The sequence below is a fragment of the Zonotrichia albicollis genome, chromosome 16, assembly GCF_047830755.1.
Source record: "Zonotrichia albicollis isolate bZonAlb1 chromosome 16, bZonAlb1.hap1, whole genome shotgun sequence".
NCBI classification, from domain to species: domain Eukaryota; kingdom Metazoa; phylum Chordata; class Aves; order Passeriformes; family Passerellidae; genus Zonotrichia; species Zonotrichia albicollis.
Window position 1 is genome coordinate 6,729,232 of NC_133834.1, and position 24,986 is coordinate 6,754,217.

The 24,986-nt window shown below is 42.0% G+C and overlaps 1 protein-coding gene across 1 annotated transcript; it reads right to left on the reverse strand.

The window, feature by feature from the left end:
- Positions 1-72: 72 nt before the first annotated feature.
- On the reverse strand, positions 73-8,797 carry NPTX2 (neuronal pentraxin 2). The gene is made up of 5 exons (XM_005487366.4): positions 8,214-8,797; positions 6,651-6,867; positions 3,294-3,538; positions 1,682-1,861; positions 73-486 (listed from the first exon to the last, which is right to left on the reverse strand). Exons 1-5 carry the CDS (start codon positions 8,664-8,666, stop codon positions 259-261), a joined length of 1,323 nt encoding a protein of 440 aa, XP_005487423.2. The 5' UTR covers positions 8,667-8,797; the 3' UTR covers positions 73-258.
- Positions 8,798-24,986: the final 16,189 nt, after the last annotated feature.

The following is a 24,986-nucleotide window of genomic DNA, read 5'->3' on the forward strand; positions in this document are numbered from 1 at the left end:
TTCTGCAGGCCAAAGCACATTTTTGGATCAGGCCATAGGAAAGCAAGGGCTGCTCTGGTCAAGAAGTGCTCCTTTCATAGCCAGGCTCAATGCCCCAAACTAGCAGCTATCTTTGCATTGAGGCAGTTTACTCAATTTTTTTTTTTTTATTCTTTCAAGGAATTAAGACTGGGGAAGGGCAAGGAGAAAAAGAAGTGCTTCAGATTGCACAGAAGATTGTCCTACTAAAGGGGGCACTTGGATGGGAAGTGATCACAGCTACAAGTCAAGCAGGCGCTCCTCACAGGTCTCCACAGGCCATTTGGTAGCACCTCCAAACACATCCACGTTGTTGTCCACCCAGGGGATGATGTTGCCAGGCATGTTGATGGAGCAGTTGGCAATATTCATGATGTCTTCAGCTCTTAACACCCTGTCCCATATATTGAACTGGCTCATCTCCCCAACAAAGGCTTGAGTTGCATCAAATCTTCCTCCTACTGTGTCCTTTAGGCACATGAGAGTGAGGATTAGATGAAGAAAACACCAAAATTAACTTCTCAAACTTGAAGTCCCTCCCCACCCAGCCCCACTGCTAGAGAGGGGTGCCGAGTTTGGTCACAGAGTGAACAAATTTGAGTTTCACAAGGGCTACATTGAACAAGGCATTCAGTGACAAGCTCCAACCTGGATTGTGTCAAAGCAACTGAGGGCAAGCAGTGGTGACTGCAGAACACCACAAAAAGGCTGCACAGAACCAGGCTTGCCCTGGAGCAGCAGAGCAGAAAGGCAGCTTTAAACTTTGAGGCTCATTTAAGAGCCACAGTGCAAGCTTAGCACAGGAGAGCTGCAGGGATGTGCAAGGTTCCCCTGCAAGCTTTATGGCTATAGATTAAACCATAACTGCAGCCCTTGCTCAGCTGTCTGCAGGCACTGGGAGATGTGATCTTTGGATCTAAAAAAACACCCAGGCTTTGTCTGGCTGTAAATGAGTGATTCAAACTGCCACTGCATAAGTCTAGAAGTGTTTGCTTGCTCCACTCACTACCCAAGGACAGAAATCACTCATTTTTGAATGAATCCAGTCATTCCACTGACTTGGAACTGATAGCACAGGACAGACCCCAGCACAGTGCAGGCAGAGATAAAGGAAACCTGCAGACACTCAGCAGTGAGCTCTGCAGAGTGCATTAGGATACTGAACTTGCCATTCTGTCATTTCTGTCATGGATAAGTATCTACTAAAATCAATACACACAAAACTAATTTATCATTGCTCCAACTGTGAACCTGGGAATCCTGAAGAAAGGCTATTTCCTGCTACTTGTTACAATATTTGCTTTTTTTAGTAAATGTATAATGTAAGTAGGGAAATAATAATAATAGGGAAATACTGTGAAGCCAGGAGCCACACAATTCATGACTTATGAGATGTTAACTAAAAAGGCAAGCTTCCAATTCCTCTGGGGTTTTTTTTCAATATTCTAAAATTACTTATTCTTAACCCCAACATGAATATTCTGAATACTTAATAAGTGAAACAAATATACCAGTTTGGGATTTCATTAAGTATTTGTTGCCTTGTTTCAGTCTGATACTGTGTATACAACAGGATCAAGATTTTAAGAAATTCTCGCAGCTCTTGTTGGTTTGGGGAGTTTTGATTTTGTTTAAACCCTGGAACACCCTGTCATTCACTCACCTGTTCCTGACCCAGGATCAAGACACCTCCAGGTTTAATTGGATGCCAAGGAGCAAGATTCTCCCCAGTGCCAAGCTTCTCTCCATCCTGAAAAGCTTCCCACATTCCATCTCTGGTTGTCCATGTGATGCAAATATGATGCCATTTTCCATCACTGATGAAGAGAGGGAGCTGAGCAACCTACAAAAACCAGAATAATGCATGTGGCAACCCAAATCCAGCAGTTCAAGCCCAACATGTTAAGAGGAACAGGATTTACTCTGTCCTCAACAGCAAAAACTTTATAGAGACAAGAGTTAGTCCACATCCTGCTTTGTGGGATCCCACAGCATCATAAAATTATTTAGGTTGGAACATCCCTCCAAGATCACCCAGCAGTGCCAAGGCCACATCTACCCCTGCAGGAAAGGTGACTCCACTTCTGCCCTGTGCAGCCTGTCCCAGTGCTTTGCCACCCTCCCAGTGAAATTTCTCCTCATATCCAATTAGAACTTCCCCTGGCACAACTTGGGGCCATTTCCTTTTCCTGTTGGAGTAGAGACCAACCCCCATCCTGCACATTAATCTGTGACATTTGTTGTTAAATCTCAGTGCTTAGTGAGATTCCATCCAGTGCTCGCATGAAGTTCCTCTCAGAATCTGGGGTTTGCCAGCACCATCTGCAGTAACAACTTTGACAAATGGATCTGTCTGCTACCAGGAGAACTTGTGGGAACTGTTCCCTAGGCCTCACAATAAGGAGGAATTATGCTCCTTTAGGAGTTTGAGCTGAAAACCTTCTCAGGTCAGCATCAAGACACAAGTGCAGTGGCTATGGAGCTGTGATGTGGGAGAAATAAAAGCCTCACAGAAAATTGATATTACAGACATAAGGAGAGTCAAGTTTGCTTCTCTTCCACAAACCATTAAAAATAATTGGTTATTGATCTGGGAGGATGATAGGACTGTTAAAAGTCCATAATCAGCCACAAGATGAACCACCTGAGTTGTGTAGCAAACACCTGATCCCTCAGAGAGCAGTGAGTTACCAGGAAACCCAACTGAAGGTGGGAAGAAAGGATACTGGTTTAATGATGTGTTTCAATATTTTTTTCCAGCTTGTCAGAAACCATCAATGGTATGAAGTAGCTGTGTCTAAAGTCTGAAAAATTGTATTTAAACTGATGTTCAGTCACTGAGCATAACAAAACCAGACCATTATGTGGAGAGCCTTTTGCTCTGTCTTCTGCAAAATTCATTTAACATTTGTAACTTCTACAATTAGAAAGACAAAAATACTGCAACTGGCTTAGATCTCACAGGTCTGGCAATGGTGTGGTTTCATATTTTGGTTGTGTTTCATAAAATAAAAAAAATTAAAACCCAAGAAGCCAAGATCTGCTTGTAACTTCAGACAACACAAGTGTGTGCACATCTAATGTCAAGCTGCTTGGTCCCAACACCCAAATATCTGTACAATTTAACTTCTGCTTCAAGTGCTTTAATGGACATGCAATCAGCCAGTGGACAGCAGAGAGCAGCACCAGAGGGAGGGAAGGAGCCAGGGCAAAGGCACCAAGGGGTCAGGCCCTGTTCTGGTTACGCTGAGAACAAAGAGCTCATCAGATCTCACCTTATCATTAATTAGCAGCTCAATTGGATTGTTCCCCCACTCTATGAGGACAATTTCATTGGCTTGCCCAGGAACAGCATATGAGAAGGGAGTGCCAATGCCAGGAGAAGCACTTGACCTGAGCCACAAGCACACAGTGAAAGCATAGAGCTCTGGCAGGGTCTTCTTGATCTTCCCATACAGGTAATTGGTGCGGAGAGGGAGCGAGACCTTGAACTCATCGGGTGACTTAAATGCACTGTTACCTGGAATCACATGGAGCAAAAAACCCTTAACTGTGAGCAAAACAATGCATTGATAAGGCTAACACACAATTGATATTGACAATCTTTGGCTTTAATCACTTTAGAGAAGTACAGAAAAAAAAGTATATTGAAGTAGTATTTACTGAATGTTGATTTTGCTGCACACAAAAATGCAAATAGATTTTATCCACATTGTGATAATTTAGTTTATTTCTGCTCATTTAGAGCAAGAGAACAGATGGTAGACAATCTCTTTCATTGCCTAGTTCATGGCTGGAGGTCTCCCTATTTCAAACAATTCAGACTGGTTTAAGACATTTACTGACAGTAAAATGGATTCTCTGCTATGCTCATCATTAAAGCATCACAGTGCTTCACAACCAGGATTTCTTTCCCTGCTCCTGCTACACAAGCAGTACCTGTGTTAAGATCTCAGGCTAACACAAATTAACACATTTTGAGCAGCAAATCTGAAATAAGAGTCCACTGACAGAGTCCAGAAAGCAGCTACATTGAGTAGGACTGATTTCTGCCCCATCAACTGTACAGGACAAGATCTGAAAAGTTCAACGTGATCTGAATTAAAAATGCAATATCAAGCTATGAACTATGGGAAGATTAGACGCTTGATTTACTATAAAAGCAGAAATTATTATTTAGCTTTTTCTAAAAAGGTGGTTAAAACCAGTGAGATATTCTAGACATGCTTACAAAATTGAGAACCTTAAGACCAAAACTTTCTGAAATTGCAATACTCTGTAGAATATAGTTGATTCAGATGCTCATAAGTAATTTTCTACAAGTATTAAGAAATAAATCCCACATTGTGCCACAAATTGAACTCCACAGTTCTGTAGTAATGCCACCCTCAACTTTTCAACAGCCTGTTCTGAGTCTCCCTCATTTCCTTTGCTCACATTCCTGAAACAAATTCAATCCTCTTGCCAAACTTCACACTCCAGTCCAAATGAAAAGCTGTTGCCACAAAAGATTGTCACAATTTTCATATGTATTTTTTAAATCACTGGCATTCTCTCATTTCCCCTTCTCAGAAGCAACTGAAGTGTTTTGGCTGCATTTTTCACAGAATGAGGGGGTGGGAGAAGAAAAATCTTCTCTTTGGCTTGAATCTGTCTTGAGGAACCTTAGAGACCTGAAATGTTCCAACTGGTAAGCAAATAAACACCAGGGTCTCAGGGATAATACTGAATAACCTGTATTAGGCTGCTACAACCAATCTCACACAGAAAAAACAGAAACATGCCCCATTAAAAGAGCAATTATTTTTGGGCTAGATGGGCAAGAAATATTGTTAATCCCTTTGAGATAGAGAAAATAAGTTTAGATGTAATAAATGATCTGTTTGTTCCTCCAGCAAAGCCAGGAATCACACTGAAGTCCAGGCACTACTATTTGCAGGATTATGCCTCCTGCTTTTTCTACTGCATCCTCTTCTGCTGTCAGTGGAGACACCCACTGAAGGAAATAACAGAAAACTTTGGGAATCAAAACAGGTGTAGAAGTTTTAAACTCTTCTGCCCTACTGCTAACTAAAACTGCTGTCACAGCTACAGATAAAATCCAAGGCTTACAGAGACACCTCATAAAGATTTTTCCCCTCTATTTAGTCTCAGGACAATGAGGAGCTTATGACACTCCAGTTATCTGTAGGGAAGAAATGCTAAACAATACTGCATTTTAAATAAAAGCACAACAGGAATACTATTTTCAAATGAGACCAGACTAATTATTGTTTGTATTTAAAATACAAAAAAAAAGTTCTTTCATCATTATTACCCTCACTTTGATTTGGCAGAGGAACCAGAACAGCTAAGCTGTACAGTAATAGCAAATTACACAAGTAAAAGAAAGACTGTATCTTGGTTCCTGTCCCAAATTCTTCACTTCCCCAGAACCTTAAGACAGCCCTCACTCCCCACACAAATAAATAAAGGTGGGAACAGGTTATTTTTAGCCTAGCTGAATTACACATTCTTGTTCTCCCACCACTCTCTCCTTCTGATATGAGTCACATCTTTCAGAGACAAGGACTATCTATACTTGACTCATAAGACATTAACAGGCCACTAATTCTCCATAACTTTGGTTGCAAGTTAGGCTTTATCTTGGCTCTCAGGAAATACCAAAAGACAGAGCCAGTAGAAAATCATCTTCCTCCTTCTCTCTCTTTTAGAAGAATAGATCCAGTATTACACACAAGTCCATTAAGCTGCATTTCTAAATTCATGAGATGTGCATGTTTGCACCATTTGGAGGACTTGTCCATTAAGCTGCTTTTAAGCAGTTATTCACCTTGGGAAATCACTTAAGGATTGGGCAGGGAGATTTACTGTAACTCCAGCCCTCTACAGTCCACTCTGCACATGGACACAGTCAATACAGAAAGAGTTCTGTGCTCACAGACATTTGTAATTCAAATAAACAGATTCCACTCAAGCAGAGAGGTCTCAGTAATAATTAAGGCAAGAATCAGAATGAATGACTAGGATTATGAGAGCATCCCCCAGTGGGCCATGTCTAATCTACTGTAAACTCTGAAGGCTGTAAACTTAGAATAGAGCATAATTCAAGTAGCTGCAGCTACCCAAAGTCATAACCAGTAACAAAAGCAAAAGCCACCATCAATACTTCCAAAGCAGCAGGAAACAAAGCTGGTCTAAAACGCCATTCATTACATCAAAGGTAGTTGTGCTAATTAAATTTAGCCCCTATGACTCTCAGTCCCAATAAAGGCAGCTCTGCTCAGATGTATGCTTGACATTATGTAGCTATTTACACCCATGCCATACTTATTCCTATCTCCACTTGCCTCCTTACAGATCTTTCCATCCCACAAACACTAAGAGTTTCATCCTAGCCACCCACACACACCAAATTAAGAGACAGGAAGCCAAAGCCAGGCAACTGCCTGTCAAGCAAGAAGCCTGAGATAAAAGAAAAGGGAGAATCCAAGTATTTGCACTGTCACCTACTGTTCAGTCCAGTACCTCAGTGTCTTTCCCTCAAGGCCCACATTTAGTCTAGTGCTCTGGAAGAAAGGAGTAAACAAAATTAACCAGGATGGGGAAGCGTTTTGATCCCGAGCAATTACCTTTCTCTAGCTCAGACACTCTTTCTAGCAATGCATTCAAGGCTGACTCTGTCTTCTGCCGGTGGGCTGAGGTCTCGTTGTGCAGCAGGGATTTCTCATCCTCCAGCTCGGCCACCTTGCTGAGGAGCTGCCGCTCCAGGTCCCCGAGCCGGCGCTGCAGCATCTCCCGCAGGTCACTGGGCAGCACTGCATAGGACACGTTGGCTCGGAGCTGGTGCTTCAGGGCAAAACAAGGGGGAAAACATTGTCATCCTGACACAGAAATGGCAAATGCAGGTGTGCTCCCGGCCCAAAGCAGCAAAGTAAGAGCATGGAGCTCTCCAGCAAGTATAGAAGAGGTATTGCTTTTTAGCATTTGTCATGGTCAGTGCTTTTATCAGCACTGGAGCTAAACAGGTCCTGAAACTAAAGGGCACTTTATATGAAAGAGTTTTCATACATTTAAGTTCAATAAAATCAATGTAGGGAGCAGGTCTAATGTAATTCTATTAGTACACATATATGTGGCACACTGGTCAATTTTTATGTTAGTGACATGGCCAATGTAAGTAAACACAAAAACTATCACTTCATTTTAGATTAAAAATTAAGCTACTTTGAAAGAAGATTTACCAAAGTAAGATGCTCCTTAAATCAATCTAAGTACTAAGCCGTGAAAGTATTCCTATTCAAACTGAAAAAAGAGGCACCTCACACTCTCAAATAACACTGGTATCTTTAAAGATACCAAAAAAACAACGTTTCCACCTACCACGTTATTCTAGAGGAGTTTCTCTTCTACAACGCTAAAAGGAATGCTTCAGGAAGACAGCAATAGTGGTAAAAGGAGGGAATGAATACTATCAGCTCATTCAGAACTGCACTTGCAAAGCAGCGCTCACAGAACAGCCCTTGGGAAGTTACTCGCCACCCTCACATCAGCACTGACTGGAGGACAGCGGGAGCAGCATGTGAGGCTCTCAGGGTGTGAAAAGCAAAACAACACCAGCACAAATCCTGTGAGAATCCTCTCTACAAAACATGAGTGCATGAGCAGCACTCAAACCACGGGCACTGTCCAAAGGCTCATGGAAATCACTTATCGGTGGGCTTGGACCAAATCCCCTTTCTGTTCAGAGGCGCACAGAATCGGGTTCTTTCCATTCTGTGTCAGCCCTGAGTGCATCATCTTATCTGCACCATCTGCCCAACACAATCTCCTCATTACCACTGCTCTGTTCAGCACCATATGCCGAGGTCTTACTGCCCAAGACGTCAGCTTTGTACCTCTAACCACATGAAGTGACATCCCCAGAAAGGGAGATTTACACATTATTAGTACAGAAACTAAGCTGGTGACAAGCAGGGAAACCATAATCTCCCCCCACGCAGTGGGAGCACACATTCAAGAGCTGCCCCTTAGGTATTTACTATTAAAGAGAGGAGATTAATAACCAGAGACCAGGACAAGCCAAACCGAGCCTCTCGCCCGTGGGTTGGGCCGGTTTGGATCCATCTCCACAGGGATTTAGGCACCACTCGTGCCCGAAGTGCCCGCTGGACGTGCAGCGGCTCCGGCCCTACCTCCAGGCTCTCCAGGCGGTCCTTCAGGGTCTGCATGGTGCGGCTCAGCTGCTCGATGACCAGCGCCGGGTCCCGCGGCAGATCGCCCATCGTGTCCTTGCCCTTGCCCACCTCGTTCTTCCACGCCCCCGTGGCGGACTTGCCGTCGGCCCCCTCGCAGCGGCTCAGCTTGCCGGTGAGCTCCCGGATGGCTTCCCGCTGGCTCCCGATGGTCTCCTTCTGCTGCAGGACGGTCTCCCGCAGCTGCAGCACCGTGGCTTTCAGCTCCTCCTCGGGGGGCAGCGCGCCGCCCTGCATGGGCACGGGGGGCAGCGGGCAGCCCGCGCCGGCGGCGTCCAGCGGCAGCGAGGTGCACACGAAGCGGCTGCCCGGCGGGCTCTCCTGCTCCGGGGCCGGCGACCCCCGCCCGCCCGCAGCTACGGCGAGCAGGAGCCCGGCGGCCACGAGCAGCATCCCGGCTGGCGAGCGGAGCGCCCGCTCGGCGGGGCGGCCGGGGCCGAGCCGCGGTGCCAGGAGCGGGTCCCGCCGCCCCGTCTCGTCCGTCCCGTCCCGTTCCCCGCACGCCGGTCCCGCGCCCGCCGCCGGCCGCGGCTTTTATAGGCAGCGAGGGCGCGGGGGGCGGGGTCCGACTCGCGCCGCGCGCGCTGGTTGGCTGCGAGCTGTGTGACGTCAGCCGGGCCGGGGCCGGGCGGCCGCGGGGTCGAGAGCGCTCCCGGACCGGGACCGGGACCCGCGGCGGGGCCGCTCCATCGCCCGTGCCCAGCCTGACCTCCCGTGGGTCTGTGACACCCCTTGTCCCTTGTCCCCGCAGCACGGTCCGCCATAAAGAGCCCGGCTCCATCCACCTCGGTGCGCTCTGCCGATCCCGCTCCGTATTGTCAGTGCCTTTCTGGTACTGAGCGGGTCAGGAGCGGACCCAGCGCCTCGAGGTGATCCGAGCAGTGCGGAGCCAAGGGACTGTCCCTGTCCCTGTCCGTGTCTCTTCCCCTACGGCCGGCCTGGAGCGGCTCTTTGAGCTACAGGACAATGCCATCAGAAAAACGGGAGCGGTTCAAGCTGTGCATCAGTATTCACACTGATTATGGAGAGGAAAGAGACACGGACATCTATTAGAGTACCATAATTCTATAGCTGGACCATAAGAGCATTGTGGTTTCAGCTACATTGTTTGTGGCATCCAATGTTTTTAATGCTGATCCTCTTATTCAGTCACTTTAAATGTATAATTCGTGAAGGCTTTTATGTTTTCCAAGTGACAAACAAACACCGAACAGTTCTTACAAACTTCTTGTGGATATGCAATAAAAACTTTTACTCGACTGGAAAAACTCAGAAACAATTTCCTTATGCATCAGCAGAGGCTGCTCTTAGGACTCCCAAATCTTTGAGTAGAGTTTCAGATTTTTAGAAAGTTGGTATATGGAAAGACATTTTACCATAGGGTAAGTAGCTCCTGCTATGAAATACATAATGTTTTAAATAATAATGAATAAGAATATGTAATTGAAAATAATTTTAGCTTTTTTTTTCAGTCAGCATGAGAATTGCTTTGTAACAAAATGACTTAAGAAGTTTCCAGGAGTGTGTACCAACCACAGGGACAGTTAAATCTGATGGTTTCATGGAGTCCAGTTTATTTGTTCAGGTCTTCTAGCAATGTCCTGTTTAGAGTCACACGAGTCAAAGGCGCTGTTCAGCCAGGGGGTTGGGATGCAGCTCCTGTTGCTCATTCAGGGGAGAGCGCACCGGGGGCAGGCAGAGTTCAAAATGCAACCAGAAGCTCCGATTTCTGTCTGAGCTCCCTTTGTCTGGAAACCAGCTCTCAGGAGACTGTGCTGCTTCCTGAATGAATGAAATGTACCCACTCGAGTGTAGAGGCTCTGACTAATGCCTGGGCACACATTTGACTCCCATCACAATCAACAGCACATCGTGTCTTCAGTGGCTTCATCACCTGGCTGATTAGAATTCTGGGTGCTGCAGTGAGGAGCACCATGCAAGCACACCAGGAACACCTCACCTGTCAACACGGGGTCTTTCCAGTCCACACAGGTCAAGAAAATATTAAAGCTTATACAGAATAATGTACCAGAATTATTGCTCTGCATGTAAGATTAATCAGTCCCATCTGTATTGCATTGCAGCTCATTTCTCCCAAATTTCATATGAAGCAGTATGAAAAAAGTAATAAAATAATTGTAAAATGTTGGATTTAGCCTGTAGGAAAACAGTAGTCAATTGCTTTTATACAGCTTGATTCTACCCTTTATAATATGAATTATGATGGCATCCTGGGCAAATAACCTCACATTACTTCAAAATAAACTTCAAACTCCTGATCTTGATTTTAAAGCCCACTTTACAATTCAGAGCTGATCCCAAACAGGTTTTGACTGAATGCATGACAGTGATGAAGGCTTTGCACCCTTTTAAATTCAGGCAATGTATAGCTTGAAGGTTTTGCTTAATTATAGATAGATTTTTGTCAAGATCTCTTATTCAGACAAGCTGAGGAGTAACACAAGCAGCAGCAAGCAATAAACATCTGACTTTCAGAGTCCTGTAAGGTATATGATGGTAAATTGTTCATGACAACAAAAGTATTGTCCTTTATTACTCTACTGTTTCTTCTTGACAGGGGAGGTCAGTAAAAAAGGAAAGAATCCCAATAAAGACACTCAGAAACATCAGTTACCACACAATGGGGTATAAATGTGGAGGACACTGGGAAAGACAGGTATTATCCACTGTGCTTCTTAATATCCTTAATATTTTGCCATGGTGCTTCAGTGCTTTCAGAATAAAGGGAGGTGATTGCCCTGCCCTGCTCACCTCCAGTCCTGTGTGCATTTTTGGGCACCACAATATAAAAAAGACATTAAACTAATAGAGAGTGTCCAAGGGAGGCATGGAGGATGGGGAAGGGTCTGCAGGGGAGGTTGTATGAAAAACTGCTGAGCATCCTTGGTCTGTTCAGCCTGGAGGAAAGGACACTCAGGGGAGAGATCTCAGTGTGGTCTCCAACACCCTCCAGAGGGGCAGCTCCAGTCTCTCTCCCTGTGACCAGGGACAGACCCAAGGGAATGGCTGGAGCAGGATCAGGATGGATATTAGGAAAAAAATTTCCCCCCAGAGGGTGTTTGGCACTGGAATGGGCTCCCAGGGCAATGGTCACAGCACCAGCCCAGCAGAGCTCAGGGAGCATTTGGACAAAGCTCTGAGGGCCAGGGTGACATTTAGGGCATTGTCAGGGCTGTCCTGTGCAGAGCCAGGAGCTGGATTTCAATCATCCTTTCCAGCTCAGGATATTCTATGATTCTATGACTCCATGACCCCAAAAAACATGAATTACCCCACTTTACCCTACTTGCAGATTCTAAGACCTAAATTTAACACAGGTAATAATTTATTGAGACACTTCTTGTGACTGTAGGCAGTGTTTTTTTCATGTTGAAGGCCATATAAATCTTCATTTTGAGAGACTGGCATGCAGCAGTACATTATCATAAATAATAAATCATTAAAATTCCGAGAAAGTCTATCATTTTTACATCAATACATCACATACTAAAGCATAAGCTAGCTGAATACTTGATCACTCGATATATTTTAAAATAAAAATGGGGTTTTTTTCCTTATGACCAAAATGATCAGTTCATAGGCACTGTGATGATATTTCACTGTAGGATAAAAGTGGATTGGGTTAGAGGGGGAAGCACAGAGAGCACAGGCAACTTACAGTTGCATTTGAGAGGTTTTTGAAACTTCTGCCTCTGTGGCTGTCAGGCAGCCTAGTGTGTCAGCAGCCCACAGAATGGATTTTTAATTTTTAATTTAACTTTGACAGTTTCTATTGCCTTCAAAAGGGCTTTATTCTCTTTGGAAGCAGCTCTTGTATGCTAGCTGCTATTTGTCTTTGATGCCTAACTGGAGTGTCTAACACCAGAAATTCAGTGTCTGTGTAAAATGCATTGGGATTCTCAATAATATAAAGGGTTGGGGTTTAGGATGGAAGGTCTGGAATTCAGGGGATCCGGCACAGATCTTTGTTAACACACATCTGTCTGACCACTGTCACTAACACAATTTTGCAAAAACTTCTTAATAAATTAGGAGACTGTGCCTCCTTTTTAGAATGTAGCTTAAGCACATGAAAGGCAGTGTATGAGTGACTTTAGATGAAAGATTGGCTTTTTTTTTTTTTGGTACTTCAGGTGTGTTCCACTCATTATTTTCCAGATCTTCTGTGAATTATTCACTTAAAATATCTGAAAGGCCTGACTTCAGCTGGACCTAAGACACAGGTTAGAATCCTCTTCATAGGTGACTTAGAAATTCAGCTCTTACTGTAATGGCAGTTAAGCATTTAACTGGCTAAAGAAATTTTCGAAACTGCCAGCTGTCCAACTTTGCCAAATTTCTCTACATCCCCTTAGCATTTCTCAGATTATAAACTCACATCAGGCAAAATTTGTCTATTCCTGTATGTCTGTGCATCACAATGGGACTTGATACTTATTATTTGTATCAGACCAGTGTTTATGTCAGCTAGGTTATATTAATTCATTTATTCCATTTTTTTCGAAGAAAATGCTACTTGGGCTGCCATTTACATCTTCCAAAAGGTGAAAAAAATAAATATTTCATTTGTGTAATCCCTTAAGTATGTATCACTGTCAAAATGCATCAATCCACTTCTTCCATGACAAGTTTAGCTATTTACTCTATTACCTATACTACTATTCACCAGCAATGAAACCTGAAATTATGCAATTTTTTCAGTATTTCCTTAATATGTTTGCTGAAGCAATCAGATATGATCTGACTCTGTATTTATTCTTTAATTCTGCTTCTGACTGCATAAAAGTCCCCGGGCTACTGATTAGAGGGGTGCCACAAAAGTGAACTCCGATATTTTTAAGCATGCAGAAACTTGGTACCTGGCAAATGTTAATACCAGGAAATGTAGGAGGAAGAGAGGCAATTAACCAGTTTCAGGAAAAGATATGAAACTCTGGTTTGCCGGGAGAAACTAAAAGTCACAGCATCCAGGAGTGTTGCAGCATGAGGATTTTTCAACACACTTTAGGAGTTCTTTATATTCCCATTTTACATAGTTTTTATAGATAAAATAGAATATTAGAAGGAACCAACCATTAAGACACATTCTCCCTTTTTCTTTTCATATTCTAGGCTGGTCTGTGAAAATCATAAATGAAAAATGTATTTCCTTTTAAGCCAATGGGTTTTTTTCCATTGATCTGAATAAATTCAGGATTTCTCTAGATCATTTAAATGACACATCACTTTTCTGAGAATCATTAATTTGCACAATCTTCCTCCTAGCAGAAGGACAACAAAACTTACAGAAAAAAAAATGAACTTTGTCAGAGAGCTTCAGTGCAGGAACTTTGAAAGCACATCAGGTACTTAAAAGGGAGCTCGGTGCCTCCAGCACTCCCAGCTGCTGCTGGGGGCTGAGGGACAGGGCAGGAGCCTTTGTGGAGTGCACACAGGCTGCCTGTCACCCTGGCACTGCTCACCAGCCAGCCCGGCAGCCTCTGCACGACCCATTCCCTTCCTGTACTCTGCAGACATTTAGCCCAAAATGTCAGCCTGAGAAATACACCTGAGAAGTGGAATAGGTTACTTATGTGGAGAGCAAACCCTGAGACCTTCACCTTTATTACTTGGTTATTATTAATGCACATCTCCCTGAAATTGTGTGAATTTTGTCCAACTCCAAGGGCAAGACAAATTACAGAATTTAGCTAAAGTCTGCATACATACAAAATATACTGCAGTGTATCAAATTCATTCAGATCTGGATATTTTTGCTCACTTTTCTTTTCAAAATTCTAAGTCCAGTTAGATGTGGTGTTTTTGAAGACTGAGAGGCCACTGTGAAGAGACCTCATATCACACTTGTTTGTGTGGCTCGTGAGAGCATTTCCTCTCTGCAGACTCCATTAGCACCACTTCCCACATGGAATATTGCTCTCAGAGCAGGAGCTGGAACTATTCACTCCATTGCAGGTGTCTCAGTGCCTCCTGTTACACCTCCAAATGCTGCAGAGTGGATAATTATTACAGCCCATGCTTTGGGGGGTTTCTAGAGGCAATAAGCTTAAGGCAGTCCTTTGAAATCTTTCCAGTTCTGCAAACTTTAAAGTCCAGTGGCAGGTGAATGGTTTCCCTGTAGCTGGCTGGGAAATTGTGTCCCTTGACCAATCACTGTTACTGTGGTGTTAGAACTGTATTTTTTCTTTCCATTACACAGTTATATAAAACAAAAATATATGTTTGTACCAATTATTCATATTTCTACGTGTGTGTGCAAGATGCTCACACACACTCACAGACATAGGGTACACTAACTGTATTTTTTAATACAGAAATACACCCTTGGACTTAGAGCTGGAATCCAGAGAATAGAATGTAATGTACCCACCTTGTGACAAAGAGAGAAAAGAATACAAGAGATCAGAAATCCAGGACAAAAGGCAGAACATCTTTCTGTGCTTTTCCATTACAGAGGATTACTGTAGAAGTAGCCCAGCCTTTCATGTGGGTGATTTTGTTTCTCAGTTCTGCCAGGAGCAGAGAGATAACCTTGAGCTCTCACCAGGGATTTCCCTTCTCCACTCCCTATTTCTGTGCCTTGCTCTGTGACTGACAATTAGAAATGCTATTATGTCATGACCCATATGACACGTGAAATGCCAAAGCACCAGGTGTTCTGAGATGATGTTAAGTCACCTCAATAGGTTTCATTTCAAGTTCTAATGAGTGTGACAAAGTAATGATACATGGAGAAGATCCAAAAAGTTCTGGTAGGCTGAGGGGAAAAAAAAAAGTCATTTGTCTGTGGAGGTAGTTTTTGCAAGAAACTAGAATGTGCACAGATGGAAGAAGACTGACACAGGAAGATTACAAAATAGAGGGTTATATAACTTCAGCAAAGGATGCTGCACCATGCTTCAGACTAAACACCTGGGGCCAGATTTGATAGTGAACCTGGAAATTAATTCATTTACACCAGATAAAGTGAGATTGTGAAGTTTTTGGGCTTCAAGAGCAGCTCCACTATTGACCTGTGCAGGGTATTTCATCCCCTGGCTCAGGAAAGGTTATTTGTACAAAGAGGTACTTGAGTGTGAGAAGAGTTAGTCAGCCAAAAAACCTGTACATTTTATTGTCAATAATGCATTTATCTGTCACTGTACTAGCTCTACTTGGCAAGGCTGCAATCATATTTTAAGTGAAGTAGAGCTTAATAATGTTATTTGATTTTAATGCTCATAACAGATTTACCTTTCCCCTCCTGCCATTTGCCCATTTCCATTTTGGTTTAATCTGTTATCTTTTCATTATTTAAGGTGACAAGACCTTTGGAGAAGTGATTGGCCATTTTCTGTGTGTTTTACAGTACTCAGCTAACTCCCCACTGACATTAAATACAGGTACTGAGCACTGTAATGATGTTATTCCTATCTACATTTCTATTATCTAAATCTAAAGTCATTGGTAATTTTACATTTAATTGGTTTTCACAGTATCTTTTACACAGTATGCCATCAGGAAATGATGTCACAAACTAAATTTCTTTCTTTGCAGACCAATGGGTATTCATTAGAAAACATACAAAGAAATAGTAATGATGCAGTGTTAAAATTTTCAGTCCTTTGCATTTAAGTGCTTAGCAACATTTCAGGTATCATTAACTGAATGGCATTAAATTAATTAATTTGTGAAACAGAGCCCACTTCAATGTTTTCATTCTCTAAGGCATGACAAAATTTTGCAGTTGCAAATTACATAGATTAAATTTTCAAATAAAATGGAAAATATTTTGCCTATAAAACCTTAATCTTCAGCCTGTGAAAAATACTGTGGACTATGAAGGAGCAGGTTCTACATCCTTGCTGTGCCTTAGCCAGTCTGAACAAAGGTCTAATGAGTCTCTGAACAGTGTGAAAAAAATCACTGGCTGTCTGACTAGCCAACTGTAGGGCAGGAAAAAATCCTATTTGTCCAGGTTTGATTGAAACTTAACTGTCAGTGCCCACACAAACCAGAAAAATAGGATTAAAGGCCAAAGAGATATTAACAGTGGAAATGTTGTACATCTGCTTTGACAGATGATTTCTGCACTTCACAGGTTTAACTAAAGATCATTTTCTCAGCAGTTCTTACGAAGCTAAATCCCTTCTAAATGAAATTATTAAAAAAACCTGAGGATTAGTGAAATCTAAGCTCTCATAAAACTATCCAAAATGTAAGTGGTAACGAGATGCAAAGATAAAGTAGAGCACTTACATTTCAAAATAATGAGATGTCTGTACATCAAAATCCAATCAGGTTGTACAATGCTAAGGGCCTTAGTCAGCTATTTTTCCTAACTCTGAAAATCATTAATCATACACCAAAATAAATTTTATTTGTGACTATGGGAATACAGTAATATTTCATAGACTGTGAAAATTGTAAGGATAAAAGTGAGAGAATCACCTTAGCTTGTAACATGACTTCACCCAGATACCTTCCAAAAATTATGACTAAAAGTCATTCAGCACAGAGGAGCTGATGCACAGTTCTGTTTTAGTCTGGACCAATGGCAAATAATTCAGTACAGAGCCATTGAGCCACCACAGCCAAATAAGCCAAGGAATTTCGTTTCCGTTGTTTCATCTGATAACAGGCTTAGTGTCAGAGCTGCTCAAGGAAATGCTGCAAATCCAGGAGTGCAAGTTCAGATCTGATGCTGGGTATTGTGCCAAAGCCCAGGCTCAGTCAGAGCACTGGTAGAAGAGTAGGTGGCTGTTTGAGCTGAAGTCAAAGCACCAGGCACAGCAGTGTTACAGACGGGCCTGGCTTGATCTCCCATCACCATGCTGTGGGGAGATGAGTGAGAGTTAAAACCAGGAGATTTTGGAATCGCACCCCCAGTGTATGAATAAATGAGAAACATCACTTTTTCTGCAAAATAATATTTACTAATTCGCATCCACATTTAATTTGTAATGTTAATGTTGTGTCATACTTACACGAAATACTGTATATGAATGAATGCCCCTGAAGGGAATATTCTAAAAATAAAGGGAAAAGTAAAGGGAATATTTTTAAAACCTTGTCTGACTCAATTGCCATTGTGCAAACCCCACTCAGAATTGTGCTTTATAAAACACTGCTTTGGGCTCAATCACCAGACCTGTTCTCCATTGGCCAAGCTACAGGTACAGTCAATGCAACAGTGATGAAACCAATTGCTGGGAAAACTAAAGATCTTCTCATGATTAAAAAACTAACTATTGTTACAGGTTGCAATATTTCTGTTAAGTTTCAGTGTGGAATAAGTTATTGATAACTGATTTTTTCTTTTTTTCCCTGGAGGGATTTGATACCAGCTCTGAATGCCGGGGATCTATAAAGACACAGTAAAACCAAATGAGAACAAGTGGAAGCCCTGCTGTGGAGAAGGCAGAGTGCTCGTGTGAATGAGGTTCATTACAAATCAGATTTACTCCACAATTTCCCTCCAGTTTCAGTAAAGGTAAAACTTGCATGGAAATACCATTGCTGGCTGCAGCTCTGGGACTCTTCAATAAAAGGATTGATCCTTGTAGTAAGTGGAAGCTGGATACAAAAGGAGTGCTGAGCAGCAACCAGAGGGCTCCAGATTATGACAAGTAGATTATCCCAGTAAGAACCACTTAAAAAGCAACCACCACCAAGACCTTTTATCTACAGCATAGGCCTCTGTGCCTTAGAAGGTTGGGCAGAATTTATAAGGCATTTAGTAACACAGAGGAAATATTACAGATCAAATTTCAGTGTGTACCCTCACATCAACCCTGTTCTCCTGAGGCATGGTTTTCATTATTGCAGGTGTTTACTTTCTATTTGTTCAAAAATCATGGACAGGGCCAAATAGGACGCTTAATTTCAAAGGCACTGTGTAAAAATGGGAGGTGTATTTATCTCTGACCTGTACTCACTCAAAGGCAGGGAGCACTCATGACAGCCCTGAGTTAGCCTGTCATGCCACCAGCTCCAGGGCAGAGCTGCCTCCTAGGGCCAGACAGCAATCCTCGTGCCCAAGCTGAAATCATGGCTCATGCCTCTTGCTGAGAGCTCATGACATGGCTTATTTACCTACTGCTGTTCCTTCAGAAGCACTATAATTCAGTATATTATATACATTTTTCAGCAGATGTTTAATGAACCTAAAGAAGGCAGGGTAGCTCCAAGCTCAGCGGGGCCAGAGAAAAGGTCCCTGATTTATCTGAAAGCTTTTGTTGAGAGAAGTTTAAAAATTCACGCACTATTTAAATATCACACATGAGAGAATGATTTTGGGATACTCCACTTTGCAGAACACAAGCTGACGTATCCAAGGTGCATCACAGAGCTGTCAGAGCGTTCCACACTCACAGCAGAGCCGGCTCTAATTAATCACTGGGCGCCATTAATGCAGCTGCTGAGGGGGGCGTTCCTGGCAGCACACACTGCACAGTCAGTGTGTGGCACCCAGTCCCATTTCAACAGGGTGTGTGGTATTTGAAGGCCATTATAAAGCACATTAAAAGGACATAACAGTTGCACATGAGCTTTCTGGAGAACAGTTCTCCATGTTTAGCTGATATCCTTTTATGCTTTCATTAACTTGTTAACTCTTCTACACACAAGTCTTATACAGAATTCATGCTCTATGTGTGATTTCTTTCTTCCTGACCATTTATTGATGCCCTGCAGTATCAGTTATCTGCCCACTCTCCTCATCCCCACTGACTTACTCATTTTTAGAATTTTTCCACGTTTTTAGCATTGCAAGTTTGATGCCTCTAACTCAATTCTTCAAAGATATGCTTCCTGTTTCTTGTTGATGGAACAAAATTTACAATAGCAAATCTTCCATGTGGATGCTGTATCTTATGGTGGTCATTGCTGTGCTAGTAACGGTTGTGCCATGATTTTTTTGGTGGACATTCCCACTTATAAATGTGTAGGTTATTTATGGAAAGCAATTTCATGAGGCACCAACATGGCTAAAATAATTTCAACTCAACATTCAAACACATTTTTGTTTGAAGTCAATGTAGCTGCATATGATACTTCTGAAGCAGTAAGGTTTCTTTATAGTGAAGTCACTACATTTAACTTCAAATCACCTAAAATTTTTAATTCTTCTTCTTCTTTAAGGTATATTTCAATAATCCAGCCAGCCCTGGTAAAAACTGCATCAATAACACCTCTGAGTGCTATGTCTGAACAAGCTGCAAGCATATCAAGGCATTACTTTCTGTGGCTTTTGTAATATATTCTGCACATAGATGAAAGTGGCAAAGTTTTTAGCCTCATCAGTGAAGCCTCAAGGGGGCAGTTATGGTATAACTACATGGTTTCAACCAGATGGAATCCTTTAGGCTAAAAGACGAAAAAAATCCACAATTTATTCCAAGCATTATTTCTCAAGTCCATTGCTGCAGGGTTTGAGTGGATCCTGGAAACCATTTTCTGAAGCAGAAGTAAAGGGCCACAAATAAGATTTATTAAGGAGTCCTTCTTTCAATGTAAAATTACATTTTGCCAATTTCAATTAAAACTCCTCCCTCAAGAAATCCAGCTAAGGAGGGAGATTCAGGACATCAGATACTTGTTGCTCTCAAAAATCAGATTTGCAAGTGAAGAAATTAAAATTTTTGAAAAAAAAAAGAAGGTATGTCATTGATGGTGGACCAGATCCTTTTATCACCTACACTTGTATCAGGGCGAGAAATTTTCCTTTGTCACCAGCTTCAAGGAGTTCTGAAGAAGCTCAAAGTGAAACTATGAATAACACACAAAATTCCATTATAAAAATAAATCTGTCTTTTCCTAAAACACTCCTGTGATTCCACACCATTTGCAGAATTTTGTTGGTTGGATTTAACTGTACATGGCATCTCTTGACATAAGGAGGCATTTGGATTTGCTGCTTTGGATTTCAATAAACACAGCTCCACTGACTTTTTTCATCAATCAGTTCACTCTCCTTGCTCTCCAAAATGAAAGGGTGGTTTTATTTGGGTTGGTTTGGTCTGCAGAGCTGAGTAATCAGGTTCTTATACCCCTGTGAGTAAAACTGAAGTTCTCTCTTGTCAACAAGAAGGTGATTAGGGCTTTGAGCATGGAGATAAGCTTATTACAGCAGGAATCCATTCCCAGTAATGGTTGCACAGTCTGCCCATGCACTTATAACACTTGATAGGTGTTCATCTAATCTGCTGCCAGGGACTGGAGCCAAACCTAGAGCAGACATTTCCCTATTATTTAAAACTTTAAGTACATATCAGTAATCTAATTACTATCTACTCAGTGGCACTGGGACAGACTATTAGTCTGTGCAAAAGCTGTCTGTAGAGAAGGAACTCCAGCAGCTTTCTTTCAAAAATATTTAATGCAATTAAATTGTTCAATTGCCAAGCAAGGCCGCCCTCCAAGGGTCGGTAAGGATCCCGGTTCTGCCTCTGGCTCTGTCCTGCATGAATAATGTGTGGTCCCAGCTCTATCCTTGGAGGGCTCCTCAGCAGTTATCTTCCAGCCAACTTTCTTTGATAGCTTTCAAACCTATCAAATATGTATTTAATAAAAGTATTTTTCAGAATGTCTGAGTGGAGATGGACAAAAGTAAATGTGTATGGAAACCCTCCCTGATGGCTCCTTTCTGTCACAGCCTGAAGAACACACACAATTAAAATTCCACATGGAGCTTCAGAGAGGTAGTGACTGAGACTCATCAGACTTTTTTTAAAAGTACCCAGAGGGTGAAGAAAATCCTAAGAGGAAAAGAACAAAAAATATTTGGGAATGAATATAAACCAGTTAATTACCATCAGATTTTGAATGGTCAAATGGCAGGAATTTAGAGAGCCAGCAAGTAACAATTCCCTGGAGAAGTAGTTGTAATTTAGAGAGGTACTACCCTGGAGGAGAACTGGGAAGTGACTCAACTACACTTCTCTATTTGTTTTTCCTTCTCTCACTGCAGGAAATATGATAAAAACTATGACATCCAAATCACTGACAGCAAAAGAATATCCACATAGCAGCAGCAAAAACAAAGTGTGTTGGACAGAGGAGCAAATTCCCTAATCCACACCAATTTTCTCTGTTTGGGCTGTGCAGGATGGCCTGCTACATGCCCTGTACAGTCACTGCCTGACTAAACAATTTGTCTTAACATTCTCATTTTCCAACTAAATTCCCACAACTAGAAACCTTCAGTCACTTGTATATTGTCCTGACATAAATCAAGATTTTCAGCTCCTACTTCCCAGTTCCAAATATGCCTCTGAGATCCTCGTAGCATTTAAAAGCTGGTTTTTTTCACTGTACACACATTAGCATATTATGAAAGGAATAATTAGCATATCAAATGCTGGAGATCAATTAGCTGCCAAAGCACCAGTCTAGACACCAGCGCCTGACACTTGTAATGGAATCAAAGCCAAGCTGGCCAAATGCTGCTGCTCCCTCAGCAGGGCTCCTCAGAGCAGCAGCAGGCTGTGTTCATTCATTACCCTCTGCAGCAGCAGCAGCTCAGGAGCTGATTATCATCTGCTCCCATTTACTGCAGTTGCTGAGCCAAACCCTAAATGAGCTCACAGATTTGGTGTCTGTTTGTTCCTTGCCTGTGTCTATTGACTGCGTGGTTTTATTCCACTATTACCACTTGGTTCCAATAACGGTTTCAGTAATTCCTTCACTTTCTCTCGAGGTTTCTCCAGACCCAGCTCTGGAGCTGCCTGCTCAGCCCTGCCCATGCTGGAAAACAGAAAACTCTGAGGACAACCAGGGATATGCTCCTGGTGCACAATGGAGTTCAGCTCCAAAAGCTCTGCTGTGTCAAGGCTCTTTGAGGTTTGGAGGGATTCTGAAGAGGATTTAACTCATGATGATGAAACAGGGCCAGAACACTGCACTGCACAAAGTAGAGATCAAATACTTTTGCCCTCAAAAGGAGCATAAGAAATTGTGAGCTTCAATGCCTTGGCAAGCTGAGAATGAACAGCCCGAGGCAATACATGTCCAGAGAGCAGCAAATACAGCAAAACAGCAGCTAAGAACCTCATTCTGCAGTCTAAGGATGACCAATTCCTCATGAGATTTTCCTACACCTAAAAAAGAGAGAGGGAATTTCTTTTAAAGGAAATGTGATCAAGTCTCTGCTCTAAATTCACTGTACAGTTCCATATCAGATGCCTTCTGACAGCTAAGATTCTCCATTCATCACTGAAGCTTTGACTTCTTTGAAAAACTTCTTGCACTTTTGCCCTAACCACACTTCCCATGATACAGATGGCTCAAATACTCATTTACTTCCACGGGATAATAATCTTTAATGTGGCATTATCAAATTTCTATCTGCAGATACTATTTAATGCAGAGTCATATTAGATGATCATGCATTCAGGAAAGGAAAGAGGCTGGCTGGAATTTCATCCACGTTAAAACAGAGACAGTTCAGGAAAGAAATTGTAGACAGTGGTTTAGCAATAGATTTATTCCCATTAAAAAGGAAAACCATGCAAAAGCTAAAGATTGGTATGGCTTGGCTTCTTTGTGACTCCCACAAAACATTCTCCAACACAGCTTTTTACTTACACACTTACACCTTTTCACCTTGTCTACAGAACAAACACCATTTCAGCAGAGAAACCTATCACTGGTTTTATATGCTTTGCTTTGAGCTCTAGCTCAACAGGATGCTGACAGACAATAAAACCTATTTTCTAGTCCTCAACTGGAAGTTACTTCTGAAAAGAGGAATCATATAAATTGACTACTTTGGGAAAATAATTCTGTTTTCACTGAGTTATTTCCCCTTTATTACAATGTGCAGTACCCCCAGTTTTATTTTGAGACACTGCAGACCCACCATGCCATGTACCTGAATGCTCTGCACTGTTAACAGCAGCTATTCCTGCTCACATCTACACAAAGCAAATTCACGACAGCAGCTGCCAAGAAAATCCAAGGTTAGGTCAATCTCTGCTCCCAACATTTCACTTGGTGTTTTTTTCTGATAGGCATTACCCTTTCCACTGTTAGAAAAGTCAGTGTCTGTTCCCTAAGTGATTTCTGGAACCTTATACTGTGATTTTCAAAGGCACTGTAAAAAAATAGCTAATTTATACCTTTGTCTTGTGCCTAATGAATTTTATACATTCAGGAAGTCAAACTGGAGAGGGTAAAGGAATTCCTCCCTCCTGAAGGAGTCTAAGTCAGTGCCTTCAAAATTGCACATTTTAATTTCACTCACTGTAATAATTTGTGTGGGTTTAATGTAATAATTATAATTTGGGTAAGATAAATTCACAAACATTATCCTAGTAAGGAAACACATAAATATATTCACAATCCAGACATTTTAAACAAAATCATTCATTACTTGTCCAGAACTGAGAAACTCTTAAACATCTGCACTGAGCTTGTACAAAACATTACAAATTGCTAAGGATTCCCTGAATATTCATTTCATTTGTTTGTATTTAATTTGCAGCATATGATGTTTTATGCTAGTAATTATATAAAATCAACACTTACAAACACAGATAAAGGCCTTCACAGAGCCTGGCAGAGAGCAGTGTAACAATGTCATCCATTTAAAAACAACAGAAAAAATACTGGCATCATTTCAGAAATGTAAAGCACTCAGTACAGCTGGAAGAAGCATTTATTATTTATACTCTGGAGGCTTTTCATTCACATTTACCAACATGTTTACCATTTGGAATGAAGATAAATTAGCAAGGCAGCAGCCAAAGACAATTTTTTTGCACAATAAATTTCAAATCCAGGAACATTCAGGTGAACCATCCCCATCCTTCCTCCCAAGTGACTGACAGAGATGTGAGAGGCTCAGCAAGATGTGCTTGGATCAAAGTGCTAGATGCTATGCCACATATAGTTTCTGGATTTGGATACATATCTGAGTTAATGCTGGAAATACATTTCAGCTTGCCAAGGCAGGTTGGTGCCATGAATAATGTATTGTATCCCACAACAGAGAACCCACCACAGAGGCTTTTATTGCTATCCATTTAACTGCTGGTCCAACATACAGAGCATGAATTTTTCACACAAAAACCTGTCTGGGGTTTTTGGGCTGTGGGTGCATGACAAGTGACTGCTCATCATCCTAAGCCAACAGTATAAAAAGTTAACAAACTTGCATGAAACCACACAGTCATTTAAAAATCTGATGGATAATTTGTGTTTTATCAGTCACAGCAATAAAATACCTGCACTGCAATTATGGATGGACTCAGATGCACCAGAAAAAACATTTCAAGTCACTCTTGAGAACCATTCAACTCTCTGCCAGCGGATAAAGCTGCTGAAAGCATTTGTCATCTCAACTAGCCAGCCCTCACTTATTTCACACTGCAAAAATGCAAATTGTCCTGTGACCCTTAAGACAATAGTGGAATACCCACACTTCTATGAAGAAAAGGTTGTACCATTTGGACCAATTTCTGTACATATTTATATCAGTATATACACAGGTGCCTCCCAACCAGTGATGAGCCTCTGCTTCCCAGACACTTCACTTTTGCCCTTAAGGCTCCCTGAATGCTCAGAGCTTCTCTGTGCTCCAATTTCCCCACTCTGAGCACACATAAAAGGTGTGAGGGGTTTATTCTCAGGGGATGTTCAAGACATCCTGCGGCCAGAGTAACACAGAGTTACTGAGGGCTTTTCTCCAAAAAGGGAGTGCTTATGTTGATA